This window comes from Prionailurus viverrinus, chromosome A2 (assembly GCF_022837055.1).
Source record: "Prionailurus viverrinus isolate Anna chromosome A2, UM_Priviv_1.0, whole genome shotgun sequence".
Taxonomy (NCBI): domain Eukaryota; kingdom Metazoa; phylum Chordata; class Mammalia; order Carnivora; family Felidae; genus Prionailurus; species Prionailurus viverrinus.
In genome coordinates, this window is record NC_062562.1 from 696,608 (window position 1) to 718,811 (window position 22,204).

The 22,204-nt window shown below is 62.2% G+C and overlaps 3 protein-coding genes across 5 annotated transcripts in view; all 3 read right to left on the bottom strand.

Moving 5' to 3' along the window:
• The window catches only part of GNG7 (G protein subunit gamma 7), a 118,592-nt gene extending 118,139 nt beyond the window's left edge, over positions 1-453 (bottom strand). The window contains exon 1 of the mRNA XM_047848165.1: positions 362-453. The gene's annotated coding sequence lies outside the window, so the exon portion shown is untranslated. The remainder of the gene's footprint in view (positions 1-361) is intronic.
• Positions 454-2,751: 2,298 nt separating this feature from the next.
• On the bottom strand, positions 2,752-8,672 carry DIRAS1 (DIRAS family GTPase 1). Its single transcript, XM_047850999.1, has 2 exons — positions 8,623-8,672; positions 2,752-5,982 (listed from the first exon to the last, which is right to left on the bottom strand). Exon 2 carries the CDS (start codon positions 5,912-5,914, stop codon positions 5,318-5,320), a length of 597 nt encoding a protein of 198 aa, XP_047706955.1. The 5' UTR covers positions 5,915-5,982; positions 8,623-8,672; the 3' UTR covers positions 2,752-5,317.
• Positions 8,673-11,616: 2,944 nt separating this feature from the next.
• Positions 11,617-21,978, bottom strand: SLC39A3 (solute carrier family 39 member 3). 3 transcript variants are annotated; one of them, XM_047847171.1, is made up of 4 exons: positions 21,813-21,908; positions 20,944-21,061; positions 19,991-20,322; positions 11,617-16,944 (listed from the first exon to the last, which is right to left on the bottom strand). In XM_047847171.1, the coding sequence occupies exons 3-4, from the start codon at positions 20,198-20,200 to the stop codon at positions 16,210-16,212; spliced, it is 945 nt and encodes a 314-aa protein (XP_047703127.1). In that variant the 5' UTR covers positions 20,201-20,322; positions 20,944-21,061; positions 21,813-21,908; the 3' UTR covers positions 11,617-16,209. The 3 variants fall into 3 exon arrangements, with proteins under 3 accessions (XP_047703127.1, XP_047703136.1, XP_047703118.1); XM_047847180.1 differs by having other exon boundaries at positions 20,944-21,079; positions 21,813-21,904; XM_047847162.1 differs by lacking the exon at positions 20,944-21,061 and having other exon boundaries at positions 21,813-21,978.
• Positions 21,979-22,204: the final 226 nt, after the last annotated feature.

A 22,204-nucleotide genomic window follows, 5' to 3' on the forward strand; every position in this document is an offset into this window, starting at 1 on the left:
CGACCCCCAACTCTGGCCAGGACCCCCACCCCAGCCCCTTCCTCACGGTCCGCGACCCCCAACTCTGGCCAGGACCCCCACCCCCAGCCCCTTCCTCACTGAACACGACCCCCCAGCTCTGGCCTGCACCCCTACCCCAGCCCCTTCCTCACTGACCGCGACCCCCAACTCCAGCCCGGACCCCCGGCCCAAGCCCCTTCCTCAGCTGACTCCGACCCCCAACTCGGTCCGCAGCCAAATCGGAGCGCCCTCCCTGGGCTGGCCGCCCCCGCCAGCCCTCCTCCCCGGCCGCACCCTGTCCCCCGGGCCCGAGGCGAGGGCGGCGGAACCCGGCCCGGCCCGCGGTTGCGAGCGCCCTTACCTGCGCTCCGGCCGCCGCGGCCGCCTCAGCCCCGCCGCGCAGCCGAACCCGCTGCCTAGCCGGCGAGCGCCCGCTCCCACCGCGGGGCGGGGCCTACTCCCGGGGGGGCGGGCACTGGCAGCCAGCTCGGCCAATCGAGAGCCTCGGCGGCGGGAGGCCCCGGCCGGGGCGGGGCGCAGGGCAGGCAGCGGGGTAGGCTGCGCGCAGGCGAGGGGGCGGTGCCCGCGATGTGGGCGGGGCCAGAAGGCGGAGCGCTGAATGGCACCGCCGCTGGCCACCCGCGAACGATGAGCACGGCGCGGGGGGCGGTGCTATGCTAATATGCAAATAGTCCCGCTGTGGTGGACTCCACTGCTGACGACCAGCGGATTTCCAGAGGTGACTCGATGACGTCAGCCGGGTGCGAGGCGCTTCGCGAATTCGAATCCCCAGCGGGGCTGCGAGTTCGAATCCAACATCCTAGCCTCACTTGAGGGAGAAGTGTATCGCTTCCTAACCAGTAGGACAGTAATAACTGCTCCCTTATTTTGAATCTTCTGCATAAGGCTAAGAGGTGAAATTACATTGTCTGCGTTTTACAGCGGCGGTAACTGAGTCTCAGAGAAGTTAAACCCAAGGTCATTTGCCTAAGCCTAGCTCATAATTTCCAGGGTTTCTCAATTTCCTAACTCCTGGGCCTGGATCTCAAAAAGCAGCTGGGGCACCTGGGTGGCTTAGTCGGTTAAACGTCTGACTTAGGCTGACTTCAGCTGGGGTCGTGATCTCACAGTCCGTGAGCCCGAGCCCCATGTCGGGCTCTGTGCTGACAGCTCAGAGAAACCGCAGCTTGCTTAGGATTCTGTGTCTCCCTCTCTCTGTTCCTCCCCCGCTCACTCTCTCTCTCTCAAAAATAAAAAAATAAAGATTAAAATAATAATAATAATAAAATAAATAAATAACCACCTTCCTAGGCACCCACCCACATTGAATGGTACAGAATCCTGTAAGAACTGGCCCCCTGGAATGTGCATTTTTATTTTTTGGGGGGGGAGGGAATGTGTATTTTTAATAAGCTCCCCCGGTGATGTTGAAACACGTGTGGTTTGTCTCCAAAATTATCCAGCAATCACGGAGGGGAGAATTTCTCACAGGGGATGATGGACCTCCAGATTCTGGGACTTCTAGAACTTTCTGCAAAGCTGACATTCTGTGATCTGAGCCTCTGGCCTCCCAGCTGAGCCCCCACAGGGCTCCTGTCTTCCCTGCAGGAACCTCCCGATCATCCTTTGCAGTGCACAGAGAGAACCAAGTGCCTGGGGCCCAGCCTCTCACTCCACAGTCCACATCTCCACAAAGGAATTGTTACCTAAACAAGGGTCACAGATTGGTGGCCCTCGGATGAGATGTGGCCCCAAAGTGCTTTAAAAATGTAAGTTTGTTGCCAACATTTAAAAATAAGGACGTTTCACAAGAAGAAATCTGGATTTCCAGGCACCCTTGAAAGATCAGAAGGAAGGTCTGGCCATTCCTGGGCCACTTGGGTGACGTGGCTGAGCTTGCTTCACTCAAGGGCATCATCATGTGGCCCTAAAGACAGAGCAGGACCGGGACTGCGGTGAGGCAAGCACTTTCCTCAAATCCAAAGCCTAAAGGGGCCCCATGAAAAACAAACCAAAACCCTGCTATCAAGACAAATACTATGCTACTGCAATATTTTAAAAATTCAAAATAAATGCAGAAATGATCCAGGAAGAACAAAATACCAAAATTTTAGGAAAGACAAGATCTGACGTTGCACTTGGACCAGCCAGGAGCTTTGCTTCTCCCAGGCCCTGACAGATCCTGTCTATTTAAAACATCGGTATGTTTTCACCACGGTTTCCTTTGCATTAAACACTGCTTTGACATATGTATCTCCATGGCTGAGTTCTTGGCATCCCCCACTCAAGTTCTGTGCTCCTAGCGAGTGCCTCAGTCTTCTCACCCTCATCTTGCCCCTGCTCGTAAGTTTGCAAACTCTGCCCCAAGCCGACATTTAGCAGATGGGGAAGCTGGGGCCCCGCGGATTCCTCCCCGTGTGAAAGGCAGCTCAATGCACCTGCTCATTCCTCGCAAGTGGCTGCGGTGAGGATGGGCTCCAGCAGCGCCTGTGAGGTCTCTTGTGGGGGGGCCCCCCGGGGGGAATGCTGAACTGTCTTCGTGGCAAACGTTCGACCTCTTCCCACAGCCCCTTCCTTTGTCCCCACCCTTCACCCCCATCCCCCACCTCCTCCATCCTTCATCCCTCACCTCCTCCTCATCACTTGCCCCCATCCTTCACGTTTCTCATCTTTTGCAGGGCTGCCTCCCCCCCCCCCCCAAAGAAAGAACACTGATGGGGAATGCAGGATCCACTTTTTTATTGCAGGAAGACTATTTCTAGAGCAAATGCTACACAGACCCCACAATGGGGGGCAGGGGGCACCCACATGCGGGGGGGAGAAGGGGCAGGGGTGGAACCACAGCAAGCATGACCTGGCACGGTCCCCAGGACAGGGGATGCCCAGGCAGGAAGGGCCAGCAGCAGGCGAAGGCTCCTACCCCTCCTGCTGCAGGATCCCTCTCCCCAGGGAACCAGTGCCTGGGGTGGGAAAGGCCTGGAGGTGGGCGGGGTCTCAGGGAGATTGTGCTATCAGGGTGTGTCCCTGAGAAAGGGCTGCAGACACCTGCCCGGCAAGGCCCAGGAAAAGCTCCCAGGGTGGGGGTGGGGGGAGCATCACCAGATGCTGTTGGGCCCTGGACCCGCCACAGGATGAAGGACCCCAGCTGTGCCCAGGCAGGATGCTGCCAGCTCTTCCAAGGGCCCGTCCACGTGCCAGGTGGTGACACACACATGCACACACACACTCCCTCCCTCTCTACACGGTGTGCTCAGTAAACATCTGTGGAGTCACACGGACACAGGGAAAGTCAAACACGCTGCTACCAAGATGCACACGAACAGCCCCTCTTGCCTATGAACAGTCCCCACGTGGTCGCACGACTGTCCAGCCACAGGGCCTTTCTCTCTCACACGTGCGCACACACACACAGGTCAGTCCCAACGCTGCCAGCAACCCCAGGTTGAGACCCATGTGGCGAGGAGCCGAGGGTGGCTCTGGCTGTCGTCCAGCGAGCCTCTGAGCCCCTTGGTCCCGCGACAGCAGAAGACTGAATGTTGCCAACAGCCGTGTGAGCTTGGGAGCGCACGGTTCCCCACTCAGCCTTCAGATGAGACTGCAGCCAGCCCGTGCTCCGATCGCAGCCTCGTGAGGTCCTGAGTAGGAGACGAGGTGAGCCACCCCCAGGCTCCTGACCCACAGGGATGGAGGTGATAAACGTGTGTTGTTTCAAGTTGCTGATTTGTGGCCATGTGTTTGTTAGGCAGCATCATCTGACTGATACAGAGTTCGAGCCGAGAGCCACCTTGCTACAAAGTCAGACAGGACTCGTGTTCCTCAGGCAGAACGAAACGGTTTACAGACACTATCCTATGAGCCATGTCCCCTGCTCCCCCAAATACGGTCACTTACAATCACACTTACGCTGGTACAAAGGTTCCCACCAACACAAATATCCACTCCTATGGACAATTGCACCGCCCACCCCTACGTGTAGCCTACACCATCATTACATACACAGACTATCACAGTAACACCCTACCCGAATGACAGCCACACACACACACACACAAACACACACGAGTGTAAGCATAGACACAAGCCATCTGCCTGTCCATGCCAAGTTGCACAAATGCACCACCCATGGTCACCGCACCCCCCTCCCCCAGGCCTACAGCCCACTTCATGGCTTGTCAGACACAGTCCCATGGGGTCCCATGAGTGTGGCGTTATCTAGACAGTCTGGAGCACTCAGAATCTCCTGGTGGAGGTAAAGCCCTGACCCCAGGAGACACGCCTTCCTGGGCAGACCCCCTCTCTCTGGGGCACAGCTGGTGGGAGACAGACTCTGCCTTGAGCCCCCTCAGATCCTGCTGGTGCTGGGTCCAGCCGCCTGCCCCTGGATGGGGCCCCGGGTACCACCTCCCCAGCACCCCATGTCCCCCTGCCTGAGGCTCGGTGTTGACACACTGTGCCAGTCTGTGGGCCGTTGTCTGGGGACACCCTCCATATTCATGCTGGACAGTCCCCTTGGGTTGTGCTGTGGCCATGGGCCAGTCCTAGGCCTGCCTGCACCCCAGCCTCACCTCAGGCTGGGCGAGCAGTGGGACTCCAGGCTGGCGGGGTGCTGTCGCAGGCTCTGTGGTTATTGCCTGGTGGCCTGAGACCCATCCTGCAAGCCTCCCCCCCCCGCCCCCACCCCCGAACCGAGGCTGTGGGGACAGAGGTGAGGACTGATCTGGGACCTGGGGTGGGGGCACAGGCCAGAAGTCACGAAGGATGGAGCAGGGGCAGTGTATATTAAACACCAAAAGGAGGAACCGAACTCTGAGGTCCATGTGCATTTCAACTCTCCCCCCCCCCCCGCCCCCAGCAAGGTCACAGTGATCTAATGGGGGAGACACAGGTCTGGCTCGGGGCACCCAAGGGAAAGAGACAGAGATGGGCAGAGACAGGGGAGACCTGGTGTCCTCGGGCTCAGCGGGGACGGGCAGCTTCCCCATTTTCTCATGTGCGGATCCAGGGGGCCACCTCCAGCACTTGGCTTTGGGGGGTGCAGACAGGGCTGGGGGGCAGAGAAGGAGGGAAGGCAGAGCCGTGCGGCAGAGCCAGGTTGGAGCCCCAGACCTGCCGTGGGCTCACTGGGGCCTCGGTTCCCCCCCCCCGCAGAGGTGTTGGATGAAGGAAGGAAAGAAGAGAGATGAGAGGGAGAGAGAAGGAGAAGGGGGGGGATGGCGGGAAGGATCGAGGGACGGGAGCGGAGGGCTGGAGGAGGAGGAGGAGGAGGAGCAGGGGCTTTGGGAGAGGCTTGGACCGGCTGGTGGCGGGCGTCCCGGGCTCACATGAGGACGCATTTGCCCTTGACGCGGTCTGTCCTCTTCTGTTTGCTGGAGCGCTTGCCGTCGATGTTCAGGCTCATGTTTCGGCGCGTCTCCAGCGTCAGCAGCTCCTGGAAAAGCTCCTTGACGTTGTAGTTCATCTTGGCCGACGTCTCCATGAAGGCGCACTTCCACTCCTGGGCCACGGCCTGGGCCTCGCGGGTGTCCACCTCCCGCTGTGTCTCATCGCACTTGTTGCCCACCAGCATGACGGGGATGTCCTCTACGCTGCCCTTGATCTGCACGATGAGCTTGTAGATGGGCCCCAGCTCCTCCAGCGACTGCTTGCTGGTGATGGAGTAGACCAGGATGAAGGCGTGGCCCTTGGAGATGGACAGCCGCTGCATGGCCGGGAACTGGTGGCTGCCCGTGGTGTCGGTGATCTGCAGCGTGCATACGCTCTTGTCGCAGCTGATCACCTGCCGGTAGGTGTCCTCGATGGTGGGGATGTAGGTGTCCCGGAACGTGCCCTTGACGAAGCGAAGCACCAGCGAGCTCTTGCCCACGCCGCCCGCCCCGAACACCACCACTCGGTAGTCGTTGCTCTGTTCAGGCATCTTCCACGCGGTGGGTGGGGGTCAGGGCCGGGAGGGCTCGTGCCAGCTGCTAGAACCCCAGACCGACCCTGCACAGAGAGGAGTGTCAGGCACAAAAGGCCCCAGGCGGGAGGGGGGACAGCTCTGGGCCCCTGGGGGTGAGGTGATACAGTACAAGGGGCAGCTCCTCAGAGGAGACGGCGCTTCTCCCGCATCCTGGGAAGGCCCTCTGGTTGATCTGGCTGACTTGGCAACTCTACCCTGCAGGCAGGCTTGGAGCCAGCCTCCTTCGCTTGCTTCCCAGCCCCGACACAACCTGGGGCCCAAGCTCCTTCCCAGGGGACCCTGGGCTGGAAGAGGTGCAGGGATGCGGCGTGCAGTGCACAAACTTCTTTCCCCACCTGCACGTCCCCCTCCCCCAGGCTGCCCTAGCTTCTCCTTCCCTTCCTAGTACGGCCGTGAGCTCTTAGAAGCCAGCACACCTGGCTCTGTGACCCTGAGCCTCAGTGTCCTCTTCTGTGAAGTGGGTGAACGGGTGCCTCTCTCCGACAACCACAGGCTCCCTGCCCTTCCCCGAGCCCAGAGGTCCCTGAAGCTCACGGGAACCACGTGTCTTTAACAGGCCTGTCCTCTTGGGCCCGGAAGTGACAAACCTAGTGGCCCGGGGAACTTGCACCGTAAAGCCGCTCCCCTCTCTTATCCCGTAAGTGCGATCCTGATGCTGGAGGTCCAAGAGTCACAATCTTGCAAATCGTGGCCCTGATTTCTGATAGCAGCCCAGATTGGAGGTGGGAAAACTGAACTGAGCCCAGAGAGAAAGGTCCCCCCTTCCTGCACTCTGCACCCAGAGGATAGTCTGGCCTGTCCTGGGCTCCGGTTCGGGTCTGCTGTTGTCTGTAGGAACAGAACCTCCTGAAAGGGCATCCCCCTATCATCTCTCTCTGCACCTGTAGTCAGAGAGGTCCAGTGGCCTCAGGAGCTCACAGAACACAACAAACCCTGAAAGGATGGAGGTGAGGGGAGAGCCCTGGGCTGGGGGTGGGGGGGGGGAATAGCAGAAAGCCTGTCCCCAGCCTGTGTCCTTAATTAGGAAAAGCAGGACACCCCTTCCCTTCTTTCTTCCCAGCCGTCTCTGAGGGTCCCTGAGTACGGAGGTAGGTCCACAGTGGGAGAGAGGAGACATAAGATCGCACCTGGACCAAGTCACCTCCCTCGGGTGTGTAGGGGTGTAAGACCAGGTGGTGAGAACCCAGGAAGGTCAGCTGGGGCCCCCAAGCCGTGGTTTTGTCCTCTGTGAATGTGAGCAGGCACGCTGCCTGCTCCACAGGTTGCTGGGGCGAGCACTGTGGGAGCCGGATAAAGCCCATAGCCAGGCTCTGGGCACACGGGGGCTCCCGGTAAAGATGGGCAGTCATAACTGTCCATCACCAGGGCTCAGGGCAGGTTCTGAAGGATCACAGGTACCAGGTTCGCCAGAGACAGAACGATAAAAGTAACAGCAGACACATACCCCACTTACGTGCCAGGCCTGCCTCTACAGGCTTCCCAGTACTACCTCCTAGTAGACAGGATAGGCATGGTGGTGATGTGCAGAGCAATTCTCACCATTGGGAGCCGGCGGCGGGGGAGGGGGGTGGCGAGGGGCACCGGCCAGCTCGGCAGGCACTGCCCTTCCCTGGGTGGGCACCCAGAGAAGTGGGCACGTGAGTGTGCAGCCAGGCACCGCCATGACTGGCTGGGAGACCCAGACAGCCCTTGTCCTGCTCTGGGTGCAGACCCCCCGGCAGGACTCCAGGCCCCTCAGCATGGTGTCCTCTAGAAAGGGCCCTGCGACCCCGGAGTAGGAGCTCCCATTCAATAACCCATGCCAGGCACCTACCTTGTGCTGTTTGAATCTCACCCTCTTCCTCCTCCTGCGGGGTGGGGGTAGGGGGCACGGCAGGAGGCTCCAGGGGTTGGGGGGACTAGCTCAAGGTCACAGAGCAGAGCAGGATTTGAACTGGGCCCTGGTTGGCTACACAGACCTCCTCCTGTGCAAGGCAGCCCTCCCCAACACTCCTGGGGCCAGGAGAACAGGCCGGGGCCCAGGGGAGGGCACAGGACACACACACACACACACACACACACACACACACACACACACGCACTCACGCAGGGCTCAACCAAATGGGGGGAGGGGTCTGGCTTAGGGACCTAGGGGTTGGATGACAGGGGGCCTGAGGGAGGGGAGGCACACTCAGGGGACCGGCCCACGGGGCTCCCCTTAGCCAGCGGAGGATGTCAGTGGTGGGGGAAGGGCCCGACCAGGGGAGGGGCTCCCGGGCGAGGGGCTTGGTTCGGCTCCCGGGCGAGGGGCGGGAAGCCGAGCCGGTGCTCCGCGGGAAGACGGGCCCAGGGCCCAACTGGCCCCGCGCGGAGGGGGCTCTGACTGAGCGGGACCGACCCACCCAGAGAGGGGGCCCGCGCTGGACCTGGGGGAGGGGCCGGCTTGGCCCAGGGGCGCCCGGCAAGTACCGCGGGGGCGGGAGGGCGCGGAGGGGGAGCTGTCCAAGGTGGGCGCGCCGAGGGCCAGGGCCCCTCGGATCTGGGGAGGGGGCTCCGGTGGGGGGGCCGCCGGGAGGAGGAGGGCCCGGCCCCGCGGCCGGGAGGGTGGGGCTCGGACAAAGGAGGGGCGCGCGCGTGGGGGGCGGCGGGGCCCGGCGCCCCGGCCCCCCGCCCCGGCCGCCTACCTGGGCGCTCGTCCTGCGGCGCCGCCGCGGCTGCTGCTGGCCGGCTCGTGTCCGCTCGGGCGCCGCCGCCCCCCGCGCGCCCGCCGCCCGCCCGCCCGAGCCGCCGCCGCCGCCGCCGCCGCCGCCGCCGCCGCGCCCGCGCCCGTCCCCGCCCGTCCCCGCCCGCCGGGCGCCGCGCTCCGCCCCTCCCCGGGGACCCGCGCCCGGCCAAGGTCACCGCCGCGCCGACCCCCGCCCCGCGCACACGCGCCCCTGCCGGCGCACCCGGGAGCCGCCGGGCCGCGGGGGCGCCGTGGGGTGGGGTCTGCCTCCGGGGGGCCCCTGCGCCCCAGGGTCACCCCGGAGCCAGGAGCTGGGCAAGAGCCGGGCAGAGTCGAGGTCACCCGGGGAGCAAAGGGAGGGGGCCGTTGGCAGAAGTGCACGTGAGGGGCTGGGGGAGCAGAAGGGGCCGGCGGGGGCGGGGGTGGGTTGGTGGGGCCCCACACTAGAGTGGGGCTGTTGCTGGGTTGAAGACGGCATCTCCGACGAGGAGACGTCTGAGGCAGCAGCTGGGGGGCAGTGGGAATGTACCTGGAGACCCCGCCCCCACCTGAGGGGCTCCCCCCCCCCCCCCCCCCCCCCCCCCCCGGCAGGGGCCGCAGAGGGGAGCGAGAGAGGAAGTGAAGACCGTGCTAGGTCTGGGTCGGTGCCCCTAAGTGCAGCCCACCCAGGGGGGGGGGGATGGCAGCTGTAAGAATGGGGGCCCATTTGAATGGAGGGGTGAACAAAGGGGGCTTCGGAGCCGGGTTGGTGGCTTTGTTGTCAGAAAGGTCTATCTTCCTCTGGTAGGAGTTGTCGCTGGGAATAAATGTTTGCCTTTCTGAAGTGCCTGTGCGTTTGGTGTCCGTGTGTCCGGTTTAAGGCAACAAGACAGCTCCTGAAAAACAGGACGGAGGGCAGAGGCTCATCTCGGAGACTGGACTGTCAGGTGCAGCAGCCGGGCTAAGGCGGGGCATGACAGCCCCAGGCTCCAAAAAGCCCATTAGAGGAAGGTGCCCCTTGATGGGAAGGTTGACACCAAGGTCCCACGAGAAGGGACTCTCTGGGGCCAGAACAGTGGGAGGGTAAATGGTGTTTGATAGGTGGTGAGCTCCCCATCATGAGGTGTGTGAGCAGATGGTCGGCTGGAGCCTACAGGCCCCTCGGGCTTTTGGCTTCTGGATCCTCATTGACTCATCGTCTCCATGGCTCTGACTGAGGTGGATGCTTCCTGCTCCCCTTGGAAATGTGGCCACTGTTTCACTGTCCCTCAGAGCCACCTGGCTCCCACAGAGGCTGGGCTGAGGTTCGTCCTGCTTCTGGGGCTCAGAGGCCCCCATTTCTCCCCGATCCAGACCCTCCAGACCCTCATCTGCAGGCCTCTCTCACCTGCCTCCTTCCTGGTCTCCCAGGATCACCCCTCCAATCCTCCTTCCTCCCAGGTATTGAATGCCCAGCTTCCAACACGGGCCTCTAATACTCTAATGCTGCCTGTGGCTCCCTTCGCCAGCTTCTCAGCCTGGCGTTCAAGTTCCTCTGAGGCCTGGCCTGAGCGCTCCTCCTGGTCCCTGGGGGCTGCTTGGAGCTGTTCCCCGGGGACACTTCCCTCCTGTCCTGTTGGGGCACCTCAGAGCGTGATCTGGCCCCAGCCCCTCATCTTGGGGTGCCCTCAACCAGAGATGAAGACAGCCCGGTCGGCAGATAGGTAAGAACTTTTGGTCTGGGTTGCCATGTCCCAGCCAAGCGCCCCTCTGAGCCTCAGTTTCCTCATCTGCGAATGAAGATCACTGTTGTCTCTCAGGGCTGCAGGGAGTGATCCGGATGACGTCTGCCTACGTGGGGCTGCCAGGCACATGGGTACCCCGCGGCGACAGCCCCGCTCCCTTCCACTCCAATGGCCTGCCTGCCGTGGTCTCCTGAGCGACCGGCCCACACTGGGCTTGGGCCTCCAGCCTCTGGCCAGCTCTCCGGCTCCTCCGGGTGCCTGCCCAGGCCAGGGCAGGCTGACTCATGCGTAGGAGCGTGGGCGCAGCCAGCAGCTCCACTCTGTGGCTATTTATAGCTCCCAGGCCAGGCTCTTGGCCTTGTGAGCTGGGGGAGGACAGGCCCGAGTCCCCTCCCTGCTCTCCCCAGGGCATGGGGGCCCAAATCGCCATCGGAGCACCCCAAACTAGGATAGCCATGACCCTTGCCTACGGCCGGCCGGGGGGCCTTGGCCTTTGTGAGCATGGGTATGTGCTGGCAAGAGGCCGGCTGGGGCTGGAACTCGAGTCCCTCCAGCTCTGAAGCTGCCACCCAGACTTCTTGCTGTCCCTGGCTGGCCATCCCTGTCCTGCAGAAGCCCTCTCCGCTGCAACGGACAAGCGTTCACCTGCAAAGTCCCAGCGCCTGGCCTGGCCTGGCAGCCCGTGGGAATTGTCCCTGTCCCAATGCTCATCCCCTCCTCCCCCCCCCCCGCCCCCCACTCCCGGTGGTACCGTGGGGGGAGGAAGGTGGCTGAGACGCATTCTCTGGCTCTGTGCTCCCAGCATTAATGCAATTAGGTGGGCAAAGCAGAGGCTGAGTGTCACACAGCCTCTAACAGATGCAGTTTGCCCCACAAAGGCTTTTTTGTTTTTTTTTTTTTAAAGTTTGGTGTCAACATTTGAAAAGAAGAAAATCACTTGTCAAAACTCAGTTTGCCTTGAAAAATGAATGGGCTGGCCCTCCCGAGCCCGAATTCCTGCCAGTCAGTCTCTGCAGGAACTGGACCCCAGCCCCGGCTGAAAAAGGATGGTTCCTCACCGAAGCCACCTGGCGGGCCAGTGGAGGCAGCCCGGGGTTCCTCCCTGAGTACGGGGTCACTGAAGTCTTTGCACTGGCAGGATAAAGCCCTGTGATGCCAGGGTGGCTGTGGTCAGTCAGAAAAAAGGGCCACGACTCCCAGAGACCTCATGGCCTTTGCACAGCCTGCCCACCCCCCCACCCCCCCACCACTGGAAAAGTTCTTTCCCCATCTTCTTGGGACTCGAGTGGCTCGTAGAGATTTCCTCCCGGACCATGTTGCTAACATTGTTTCCATTTTCCTTGTCTCTCTCCCTTCGCTTTGCTTTTTCTGTCATTGTCACCTGATACTGCACTGCACGTGGGTGTCATCTGTCCCCTCACTAGGTGAGCTGCTATGCATCCCAGGGTGGTGGGCCTCACCCTTGGGTGAGTCTGCTCCCAGGGGACACGGGGCCGTGTCTGGGAACATCTGTAGTCGCCACAATTGGGGTACTCCTGGCATCACGTGGGCGGGGGCTGGGGATGCTGCTCCCTCCCTCCCCCCTGCCCCTGCACAGTGCCCAGGACAGTCCTGTGTCGGCAGTTCTGGGGGAGAGAGCCCAGAGGAGGGCAATGGATTCCAAACGTGTCCCCAGACCAGCATAACCGGGGGGCTTGGCAGAGATGCAAGTCCGGCAGCCCCACCCCGCAGCCACAATGCTGCTCCCACCCTACACTGGGCAAGACCGTCCCAAATGTCTGTGGTGCCAAGATGGAGACAGTGTTCTAGGCCATCAGCCCAAGTGGTCAGAGGGAGGCCCAGCCGGTCCCTTGAGGGAGAGGCCCCACCAGCTGTGGCAGCAGTCTACTTTGGTCATGCCTCCCGTGCGCTGCGGAAGTGGGAGCTCTGAACTGTCCATCTGTCCAGCCAGGGTGGGCAGCCCGCGATCACAGCCCGCAGTCGGGACACCGCAGCCGGCCAGGTCAGCGGTCCCTGCCCCGGGAGCTACAGAGGCCTCTGGGGTGACAGGACACGGAAGGGCTTCTCCCTGCTTCGGCCTAATGTGGCTTCAGCACCTGACCGCCCAGAGAACAGTTCCAGGGTCCTCTGGAATGACACCCGTGCCCTATAGTGGACCCCTCTCCGCCTGCAGGAGGCGCTGGGAAGGTCAGAAAGGTTGGTCACTGGCTTTGTCCACAAGCTGGTGCACAGTTCAGGGCGGGCGCAGGCTGGGCCAGGTGGGACGCGTGCCTCCCTCTTCCTGACAGGGCCGAGGGTCCAGAGCTAGTGGCCAGGGGAGGTCTGACACCATCCGTGGAGGCACCATCCCATCCACTGCCTGTCTTGGGGGCTGGAAAGACACACCGGCCGGGAACCGGTGCTGCCCCTCCCCGCCCCACACTAATAACTTCTGCACCAGAGACGCAAACAGCAGACAACAGAAGCCCTGACACGCTGCTATTAAGGTTGATTCAATCCACGAGGCCTGGGTGCCGCCTCGTAATTTCCTCCTGTCTCCAGATGAGGGAGGGGAATCTGGGTGACTCCATCCAGCTGTCGCCTGTGCAGTGAGCCCCTACACACAGCAGACCTCAGAGGGCTGAGGGTGGGGCCAGGGACTTCCTGGTGGAGGCAAACGCTCCAGTGGGCTTGGCCGACGACCGGAGCCCGGTTGGAGGTAACTCTCCTCCTGGCAGAGCTCTGAATGGCGCCCCCAGCCCAGGGCACGCCCCCCCCCAATCCTGCCCATCCAGGAACCTGCTGGGTCAGGGCCAATCAGGTGGCTGGGGGCAGCCCCAACCCTGCCAAGTCCACGCAGACAAGGTTGGTGCCCGGTGTTCTGAGCTGAGGCTGCGGTCATTTACGACAGAAAGCAGGGTGTGCGGTCTGGGCACTCACGTCCACGCCGTGACGGCAGCGCCTCCAGTCCCGGCCAAGTGTGCTACGCTGTCTGTCAGCAGGTGTGCGCCTCCCTCTTTCGTACACGCACACAGGATCTCACAGCTAACTGGCCTCTACGCGCAACTCACCATCGCTTCCTGTGACTCAAAGCAGCATCTCTCCCTGTCTGCACCAAGGACATTCAGCCCAGTGGGGGCATCCTCTGCGGGGGTGTCCAGGGCACTGCGGGGGCTGAGTGGCACCCCGGCCCCACCCACCGGGTGCCAGGACACCCCCATGTGGCAAACATAGATGTCCCCAGACACTGCCTGGTGCACCCTAGGGGGTCACCGCCTTACTGAGAAAGACCCCCAGGAGGCAGGAATCTCCACCGACGTTCCCTCAATATGACAAAGTTGCATAGCGATGGCCTTTTGCGGCTGACGTCCAGTCTCGTAGGGGGGCTGATCCTGGGCCAGGTGGTGAGCAATCCAGTCTTGTTCAAGACAAAGCTCCTGTCAGCAAGTGGCAGTGCTCTTGTGTCAGAGCTGGTGGGGGACAGGGCCACCAGAGGCCAGGGAAGCTCAGGAGTGAGTGCTGCTTCTCCGGGGCCTCCGTCAGAGGGCAAAACAGCCACTCTTCCGACCTTGACGTGGGGACGGTCTGCTCCTCGCCCCATGCGGGGAAAGCTGACCAAAACTAAGACACTGTCACCCCTCACGGCTGGCCAACCGTGGCAGCTTCCATAAGCAGGTCCCAGGGCTGATCCTGGCTCCGCTGACCACAGAAGACAGGAGGGGTGGCCGGGAGTGGCCTTGGGGGGCTGCTGTGGCAGTCTGTGTCCGCTCTTCCAACATAGCCCCCTCACACTTCTCGGGGCTCCGGGGTCCTTGAAGCAGCTTTGCTGGGGCTGGTGGGACGGTAGGGAGAGCAGGTCAGCCAGGAGTGGCCATGGCCCAGCAGATGGAGAGGGTTAGGATGCTGGGGACCAGGGTGGCTGGCCTGGGCCCCACAGAGGGGCACCCGGGTCTTTCCACACCCCAAGGTTCCTGGCTGGCGTGACGGTGCCCTTCCCGGGTTGGCTGGTCAGGAAGCTGGCTCAGGGTGAGGGGGACAACATGGCCTTGGAGACCTCCATGGGTTCGGCGGGGGGACATGGGCAGTCAGGCTGTGGTGTCCCCAGGGCCACTCCATGGAGCTGATGGCTGGCAGGAGGGGAGACCCTGCTGTGCGTGTGCTTTTGGCAGTGATGGGGGATACAAAGCTGAGACCCCAGAACAGACTTCCTCGGTCCAGGTGAAGGTGGGCTACAGAACCTGGTGGCTCCACAGACACCCGCCTCCCCACCCCTGGGGAGAAGGCCAAATGGGTGGAAACTTCCAGTTCCGGGGTGGGGTGAAGTGTGGCAGCAGAGGCTGTCAACACTGGGTTTAGGCCACCGTGGAAAGGAGGGTGGAGGCCCCCACCCCCATGGCGGTCATCGTCCCAGCACAGGGACAGGGCGGGCCGTGTGGGGTTCAGAGATGGGGCCCCAGAAGAAAAGAAGTTTCTAGCAACGGGACAGTTCACATGACAAGGTGGGGGCAGGCAGAGCACAAGTGGGGGGGGCTCGGACACACATCCCCACTCCCCCTGCCTCTTGTGACAAAACTCAAGGGGGCCAGGGCCATGGCACAGGTGTCCCCTCGGGCCTTGTGCTGGGAGGGGCTGAGCGGTGGCAGCAGGCAGCCCCCGGGGCGCGGGCGCGCCCACCCACCCACCCACCCTTGGGCAGGCAGTTCACGTCCCGGGGCAGAAGGGGCCTGTGCTTGCCAGGGCTTAATCTGCTGAGCGGTGGGGGGGGGGGGGAGAAGGGCTGCTGGCTGTGAGGGGCGCAGGGTGGAGATCCAGGGTCCTGGGAAGGCGCACTCCAGGGCCCGCGTGCCTGCAGCTGAGTGGCCAAGTGAGGAGGCCCGAGTGCCCGTGACGGAGCTTGCGAGGCTGAGGCCACCAGCACCCGGCCTGGCCACGGGCCCGCCCTCCCTCCTGTAGCACCTCTGGTGGCTTCAAGCCAGACACGCGGAATCCGCTGGGAAAGGCTGTCACCCCTGACTCCGTTCCCAGAGGCACGCCTCTGGGCTTCTGCGACAACAGGTTGCCACGGAGCCGACGCCCAGGGTTGGCACCAGCCCCACACTCACCCAAGGCAGGTGCTGGCTTCATGTGTCTGTGCGTCGGGTGAGGTGAATGGCGTGTGGCCCTGCCCCCATAGCCCACGGAAGTCTGTCTCACTCCGGGGACAGGACTGACAACCAACCAACCACGCTGGCCCCCGGCCCCACCTGCGCATCTCTCGGGTCCATGGGCCTCTGTTCCCTTAAAGAACCCACACGCTCACCCGGCCCACCAAGGGTGTGTGGGAGGGGGCACGCAGGAAGGCAGGGAGGAGGGGAGTCCTGAGGTGCCCAGGACCCTGCCCGTCTCCCAGGAGGCACGGCGTCAGGTGGCAGGAGTTAGAGCTGCCCTGTGATCCCTGGTCAGACGCTCCAGGCTGGCGGGCTCCTCTGTTAGGAACAGAGCCAGCTGGGAGCGGAGGACGCAAGTCTCAAGCCTCCGACTGGGCTCAGCGGCTCAGATAGGCCATATTCCTGTCCTGTACACAGGTGGGAGTGTGCGGGGGAGGAGAGGGGAGAGTCCCAGCCCGACCCCCTCTGGGTGCCCGGGCCCCAGCGCCTGTGCGAGTCCTCAGATCCCAATGCCAGAGGACGACATGGCCACACAGCTTTGGTAAGTAATTATAAGAGCAGTATTTTTAAAAGTGGTCGCGGTGCCTCGGGCTCAGGGCATAGGATCTGGGGCGCAGCCCCTCCGTGCACAGGCGGAAGCCCGGGGCCTGAGCGCCCCCGCCTGGGGGACGGGGGGCTGGGGGACCGCCTTTGTCCGGCGGGCGGGCAGTGGGCAGTTCACCACTTGAGGAAGACCATGCCGGCCAGGACAGCGTAACCCAGCACCAGGAAGAGGACTTTGAGCAGACGGTCACTGTTCTCCTCCAGCTCCTTCGCCAGGATCTCAAAGAAGGTGACGAAGAGGAACGTGCCGCCCGCCAGGCCCTGCAGCAGCACCGAGGCCACGCTACTGGGCACACCCTGTGCGCTCTCGATGCCCAGGCCGACGCCGATGCCCAGGGGAATCATGGCGCTCACGGTGACGGCCAGCTTGGCCGCGTCCCTCAGGGCCATGGAGCACCTGGCCATGCTGATGCCCAGGGCCACAGCCACCAGCGTCTCGTGGACGGCCACCCCCACGAACAGGCTCACCACCTTCTCGCCGTCCTCCTGCAGGCCCAGGGCCAGGCCCTCGAAGATGGAGTGCGCCGACAGGGCAAACACCAGGCTGAGGAGCCTCAGCGGGCTGGAGCGCGACAGCTCCTGGACGCTGAGCCCGTGCGCGTGGGGGTGGGGCTCCGCGTAGAGTGCATGGCCCCGCGTGCCCCCCATGAAGGGGCTCTCGTACTCCGAGTCGCTGCCAGCGTCCGAGCCGGCGTTGAAGGTCTCCAGATCGATGAAGGACGGCTTCTCCTTGCGGAACGTCAGGATGAGCTGCTCCAGGAAGACGGTCATGAAGAAGCCCAGCATCACGATGGTCTCGGCCAGCGGGTAGTCGGTGCTGATGTGCCCGAGACTCAGAACCTTCTGGAGCTGGAGCGGAGGATGTGTGAGGGAGGAGAAGGGGGAGAGGGGTTCAGAGGCGGGAGGCCTGGACACTCGCCACCAACACAACAAGGTCCCCAGATCTCACTGATCAGCTAGCAAAGCACAGAAGCCCCCCGTTCACACAAGAGGCTAAAAACGGGGGAAGGTGGACTCACCCTTTGGTGGATTTGGAAAAAACAGCAACAACAACATAAAAATAGCCCTATTACAAAGGGGGTTGTGAGGCTTTACGTGACATCTACTAAATCGGCCCAATAACGTTAATTGTGCTGCCGCGGGCTGAACCGTGGTCCCTAAAGATACGTGCACGTGGAACCTCAGAACGTGACCTTCTCAGGAAGAAGGGTCTTTGCAGATGTAATTAAGGTGCTCCCGGCGGAGAGATTCGTATCTTAAAGGTTCCCAGCCCACAGAATCTCCAAACTAACCCTACTTGGAGAGAGGCGATTCAGTGACAGTGAGGCTGTTAGGGTGGGCCCTGAGCCGACAGGACTGGAGTCCTTACGGGAACAGGAAAGACACGGGACCACCATATGAAGAGGCAGGAAGGAGAGAGGCCTGCGAGGGACCCAGGCCTGCTGGCATCTTGGTCTCGGACTTCCAGCCTCCCCACTGACCAAGAGTAAACGCCCATGGTTTGAGCTGTGGCACACGGCTACGGCAGCCCCAGGAAACTCACGCATCAGGATCTTGAGACGAGATCATCCTAAATCAGGGCGGGCTCTAAGTCCAGCAACAGTGTCCTTATGAGACACAAAAGGAAAGGACACACAGAGACACGGGGAGACGGGCATGAGACTGGGGTGATGTACCTACAAGTCAAGGAATGCCAAGGATTGCCAACAAACCTCTAGAAGCAGGGAAAGGGCACAGGACAGATTCTTCCTCACCGTCTCAGAAGGACCCAGCCCTGCTGACACGGTGATCTCAGCCTTCTGGCCTCCATCACGGTCACAGCAACTGGCCTTTGCAGCCCTGGGGCCTGCGTGGGGTTTGCTTGCACAAGGCACCCCGACCTCCTGGGTGGACAAGCTGGGAACGAGGGAGACTCCTCAGACATCCACCTGCACCCCCGCAGATGCCTCGAGCTAGTCCCGTCCAGTAGAACTTTCCAGTGACAGAAAGGCTTTCAGTCTGTGCTGATACCGATACGGAAGTCACTAGCCGTGCGTGACCCATGTGGACCTTAGGCGTGGCTGGTGCGGCCAAGGACGGGCATGTTGAACCGTGTTTCATTTTAAGTCACTGAAACGTGACTAGACAGGCCTACAACAGGCTGCCACTCCTCACAGCTGGGTCGGGTGGCCCCTGCTCACGAGGGTGTGTGTGCACTCCACGCTGGTCCGGCCTGGGGGCTGCAGGGTGAGCTGTCGGCCGTCTGGACCGCTCCCCCTCCACTTTCACTCACGGCTGCACAATGCTCACGTGCACACGCAATTCCCGAGGGCTCCACCTGAGCCAGGCGCTCCAAACTATGCTCGTGGCACCCCTTTCTTTCCTGTCACAGCCTTCGTGACAGCCTGGGAACACACACACACACACACACACTGGGGGCTATCCTGCCCCAGGGCACACCTGCAAAGTCTGAGGACATTTTGGTCGTCACGACTTGCGACGGGTAGTGCTGGCATCGGGGGCCAGGTCATTCTCTGTCGGGGGCCGTTCTGGGCACCAGAGGGAGGTGGGAGAGGGTGTTGAACAGCATCCCTGGCCCCACCCACCCGATGCCAGGAGCTCCGCCAGTCGTGATGACCTCAGATGTCTCCAGACATCATCCAGTAACCCTGGGGGTAAGACGCCCAGGTGAGACCCCCTGACCCAGTGACCTGCCATCACTCAGTGTCCCCTGGCGGCAGCGTCGTCCCCCACAGGGGAACCCCCGCTGCAGCAGAGGCCGTGTTTTGTAGAGGAGCCGCTTAATTCATTTGCCAAACATCTCACAGAGGCCTGCGTGTGCTACACCTGGGGAGACACCAGCACGTGGGGAGCACTAACCCCCCACCCCAGGGATGAACACGGGTCAGATCAGATCGAGGAAGACAAGGCAGACGCAAAAGCCACAGTGTGCAGCGCTGCTCTCTGCAGGGTGACCGTGCCAGCTGAGGCTGGCCAGGGGCCGCAGGGGAGGGACCTGACCCGCCAAGGCTCAGGTGCGGGCAGGCGTGCGGCATGGAGTGGCTCTGGGAGGACCATAGAAGGGCCACATGCACCATCACAGCAGCCTGGGCCTGAGGACTCTGAGATTTTATCCCCCCTGGACGCTGACTGTGCGAGTCTCCCACACTGTGAACAAAGGAGCAAGAGGTTAGCAGCGGAAGGCCGCAGAAACGTGTCAACTCGCAGCTCTGGACGCCCAAGACGCAGGCACCGGCTGTGGCCTGCTGATGAAACATGCGGCCGTGTTGGGGAGGCCCACGTGGCCAGGGCCTGAGGGCCATCCTCCGCCAGCAGCCGGGGAGAAACTAGGGCCCCGGGTCTGACAACCGGGAAGGGCTGAACTTGCCTTACCACCACATGAACTCAGAAACCGACCCGTCTCCTCAAACCCTGAGGTGAGAACACAGCCCACGGATACCCGGAACGCTGTCTGAGAGAGCCCGGAGCAGGGGACCCAGCTACGTGGTGTCCAGACTCCAGCCCCACAAAAATTGTGATAATAAACACGTATCCGGTTAAGGTGCTAAGTCTGTTGTGACTTGTTAGGCAGCAGCAGCTAACCGATACAGGTGTTGAAGAGAGGCCCAAACTGCCAGCTTCAGGACAAAGCGTATGGCAGCCATGGTGGGCAGTCTGCTCAGGTAGCAACGGGTGAGCTCGCCAGCGGGCAACCCTGTGTCGAGTTCAAACCCCCTGTTTACCAGACAAGGCCCAGAGAAGAGAAGCAAGCAATGCGCAGTCACACAGCAAATCCATTTCCTGTCACTCTTACAGTGTCAAGGCTCCACCCAGCTTGGTGGCTTTAGTGAAAAAACGTCAGTGACCCTTGGCCATAAGGTGCCAAGGGCGGCGCCTACCCCCGGGGACCCCTTACCTTTTCCCTCACGGCGGGCAGGAGGGCATTGAAGCACGTGGCCAGAAAGACCCCGCCTCCGAAGGTGTTGCAGAGCGACAGGATCTTTTTTGAGCGATGGGCCTTCTCAAAATCCGTCTCGATGATCTTCACCGGGAGCAGGGAGCCAAGCAGCATGAAGAAGAACACGCCCACCATGCAGAGGACTTTGGCCACCAACAACTTCATCATGGTGGTGGCCCAGGCTGCTCCGGTCACCGCAGGGCCAAACCATGTGTGGGCGCACACTCCCGTCCCACGATGTGCTACTGGGCCCAGCCACGTGGCTGGGGGCTCATGCCTCGGTTCATCCGCTGTGAACGCCAGGGGCAACCGCGTCAGCTGTTGGATCACCTGCCCAGCTCTAGTGACCAAGCCCATCACCCCCAGGACCTTGCTCCATTCCAGGCCTGGCCCGCATCCCTGCCTTCCGCAGGAGTATCCACGGCTGCACTGTCCGGTATGGGAGCCACTGGCCACGTGCGTCTGTTTAAGCTAAGGAGAACTGAATGAAAGGCAAAATTCGGCTCCTCGGTCACACCAGTCATACTGCAAGTGTCCAATAGCCACACAAGTGCCGTCGCCACCATACTGGACAGCACAGACAGAGAACATCTCCATTGCTGCAGAACGTTCTATCGGGTGGTGCTGCTCCACTGGTTTCCCACTGCCCGTACGTGAAACCAAGCACCATACCCTGTACAGAAGGCCCTGCACCATCGGCTCCGCTCACCCCACACGGGCTTTTGTGGGCCTTGAATATGCCTAGCCCGTTCCTGCCTCAGGGCCTTTGTATGGGTTGTTCTCTTGTCCTGGAACATGTCTTCCCCCTGATCTCCCGATGATGTCTTGTCTTTTAGGTCACTGCCTCCAGGATGCCTTGGAAGGGCCTCCCCTGGCGGACCTGTGCCCTAAACTGTATGCCTCGTACCCACCGCGAGTCCTGGTGCAGAACAGATGCTCAGTAACCACTGGCAAGCAAACAGGTGAGCTGAATGAAGCATGTGGACCTCTTTACAGGACTCCAAGAACCCAAGTGGTGCAGATATCGCCCTGGACTCGAAAGCGTCACTGTTAGTACGAGGGCCCTTGGCTGCTCCTCTGTCCCTTGGTTTCCTCCTAACCTCCCAGCTCTCACTGCCCACACCCGACTTCACTGAGGTCTTCAGGTCTCAGCTCGGATGCCACCGGATGGAGGGGCCTCTCCCTCCCCTTCCCTGGCGTGAAGTTCTGGCATTATTTGTGCTACGGGAAACTGCATAACTCAGAGTCCCTGAATGAGCTCCCTTGCTCAGGGCTGCAAGCTCCGCGCGGGCAGAGAGCCTGTCTTGCTGGAGGCGGGCCCCCCAGCAGCACCCAGTGCACAGTCAGGTCGACGGCGGGCATCGCGTAAATCCCTGCCGGGTGTGCAGATGCCCCGGTCTGTGCAGTGCGGGTGGGGAGGGGGGCTGTGCGCTCTCAACCAGGGGCTGATGGGGGTGGGACCAGGACAGCACAGGCGCATTCATTCATTCACTCACTACACACCGAGCGTCTGTGTGTGCCCGCGCTGCAGCGGGGGCCCCGGGGAGGACGAGGCCGAGGCCGAGAGGGCTCCGCCGGGGAGGGAGCAACTCGCGCTCTGCCCGGGGGACTCGAAAGCTAATTACTACAGACAGACCTCGCCGATCGGGGGGGGGGGAAACCAGCCTCGGGGCCGCAGCCGGGCCTCCGCTAACGGGCGGCCGAGCCGGCCAGACCCCGAAACGCCCCGCCCTGGCACCCAGCCCCAGGCCCCCGGTCCCCGGCCCCTGTCCGCACGCACCTCCGCCGGGCCCTCGCCCGCCCGCCGGCGCCTCCCGCCGCTCAACCGCCGCGCGGTCTCGACCCCACAAGCCGTGCTCCTGTCCGGCCCCGGCTCCGCGCGCGGCTGCCCACGCCCCGCCCACGCCGCTGCTCATTGGCTACCCCGAGCGCCACGGGCCGAGTGCATCGAGTCCATTAGCCGCTGTGGTTGCCACTCATCCTGTGGACTCCCCCCCGCCCCCTGCCACCCCCGCCACCTCTCCTACCGGCATGGGAAAGTAGTTTCCTGTTTCTGAGCGGTAGGTACAGCCAGCAGGTGCCTCCGGCGGGAAACTCCAGCCCTAGAGGAATGGTTCCGGTACGACTTGGCTGCCAGAGCTGTCCAGGGGTGCCCGGTGCTGAATCCCGCTC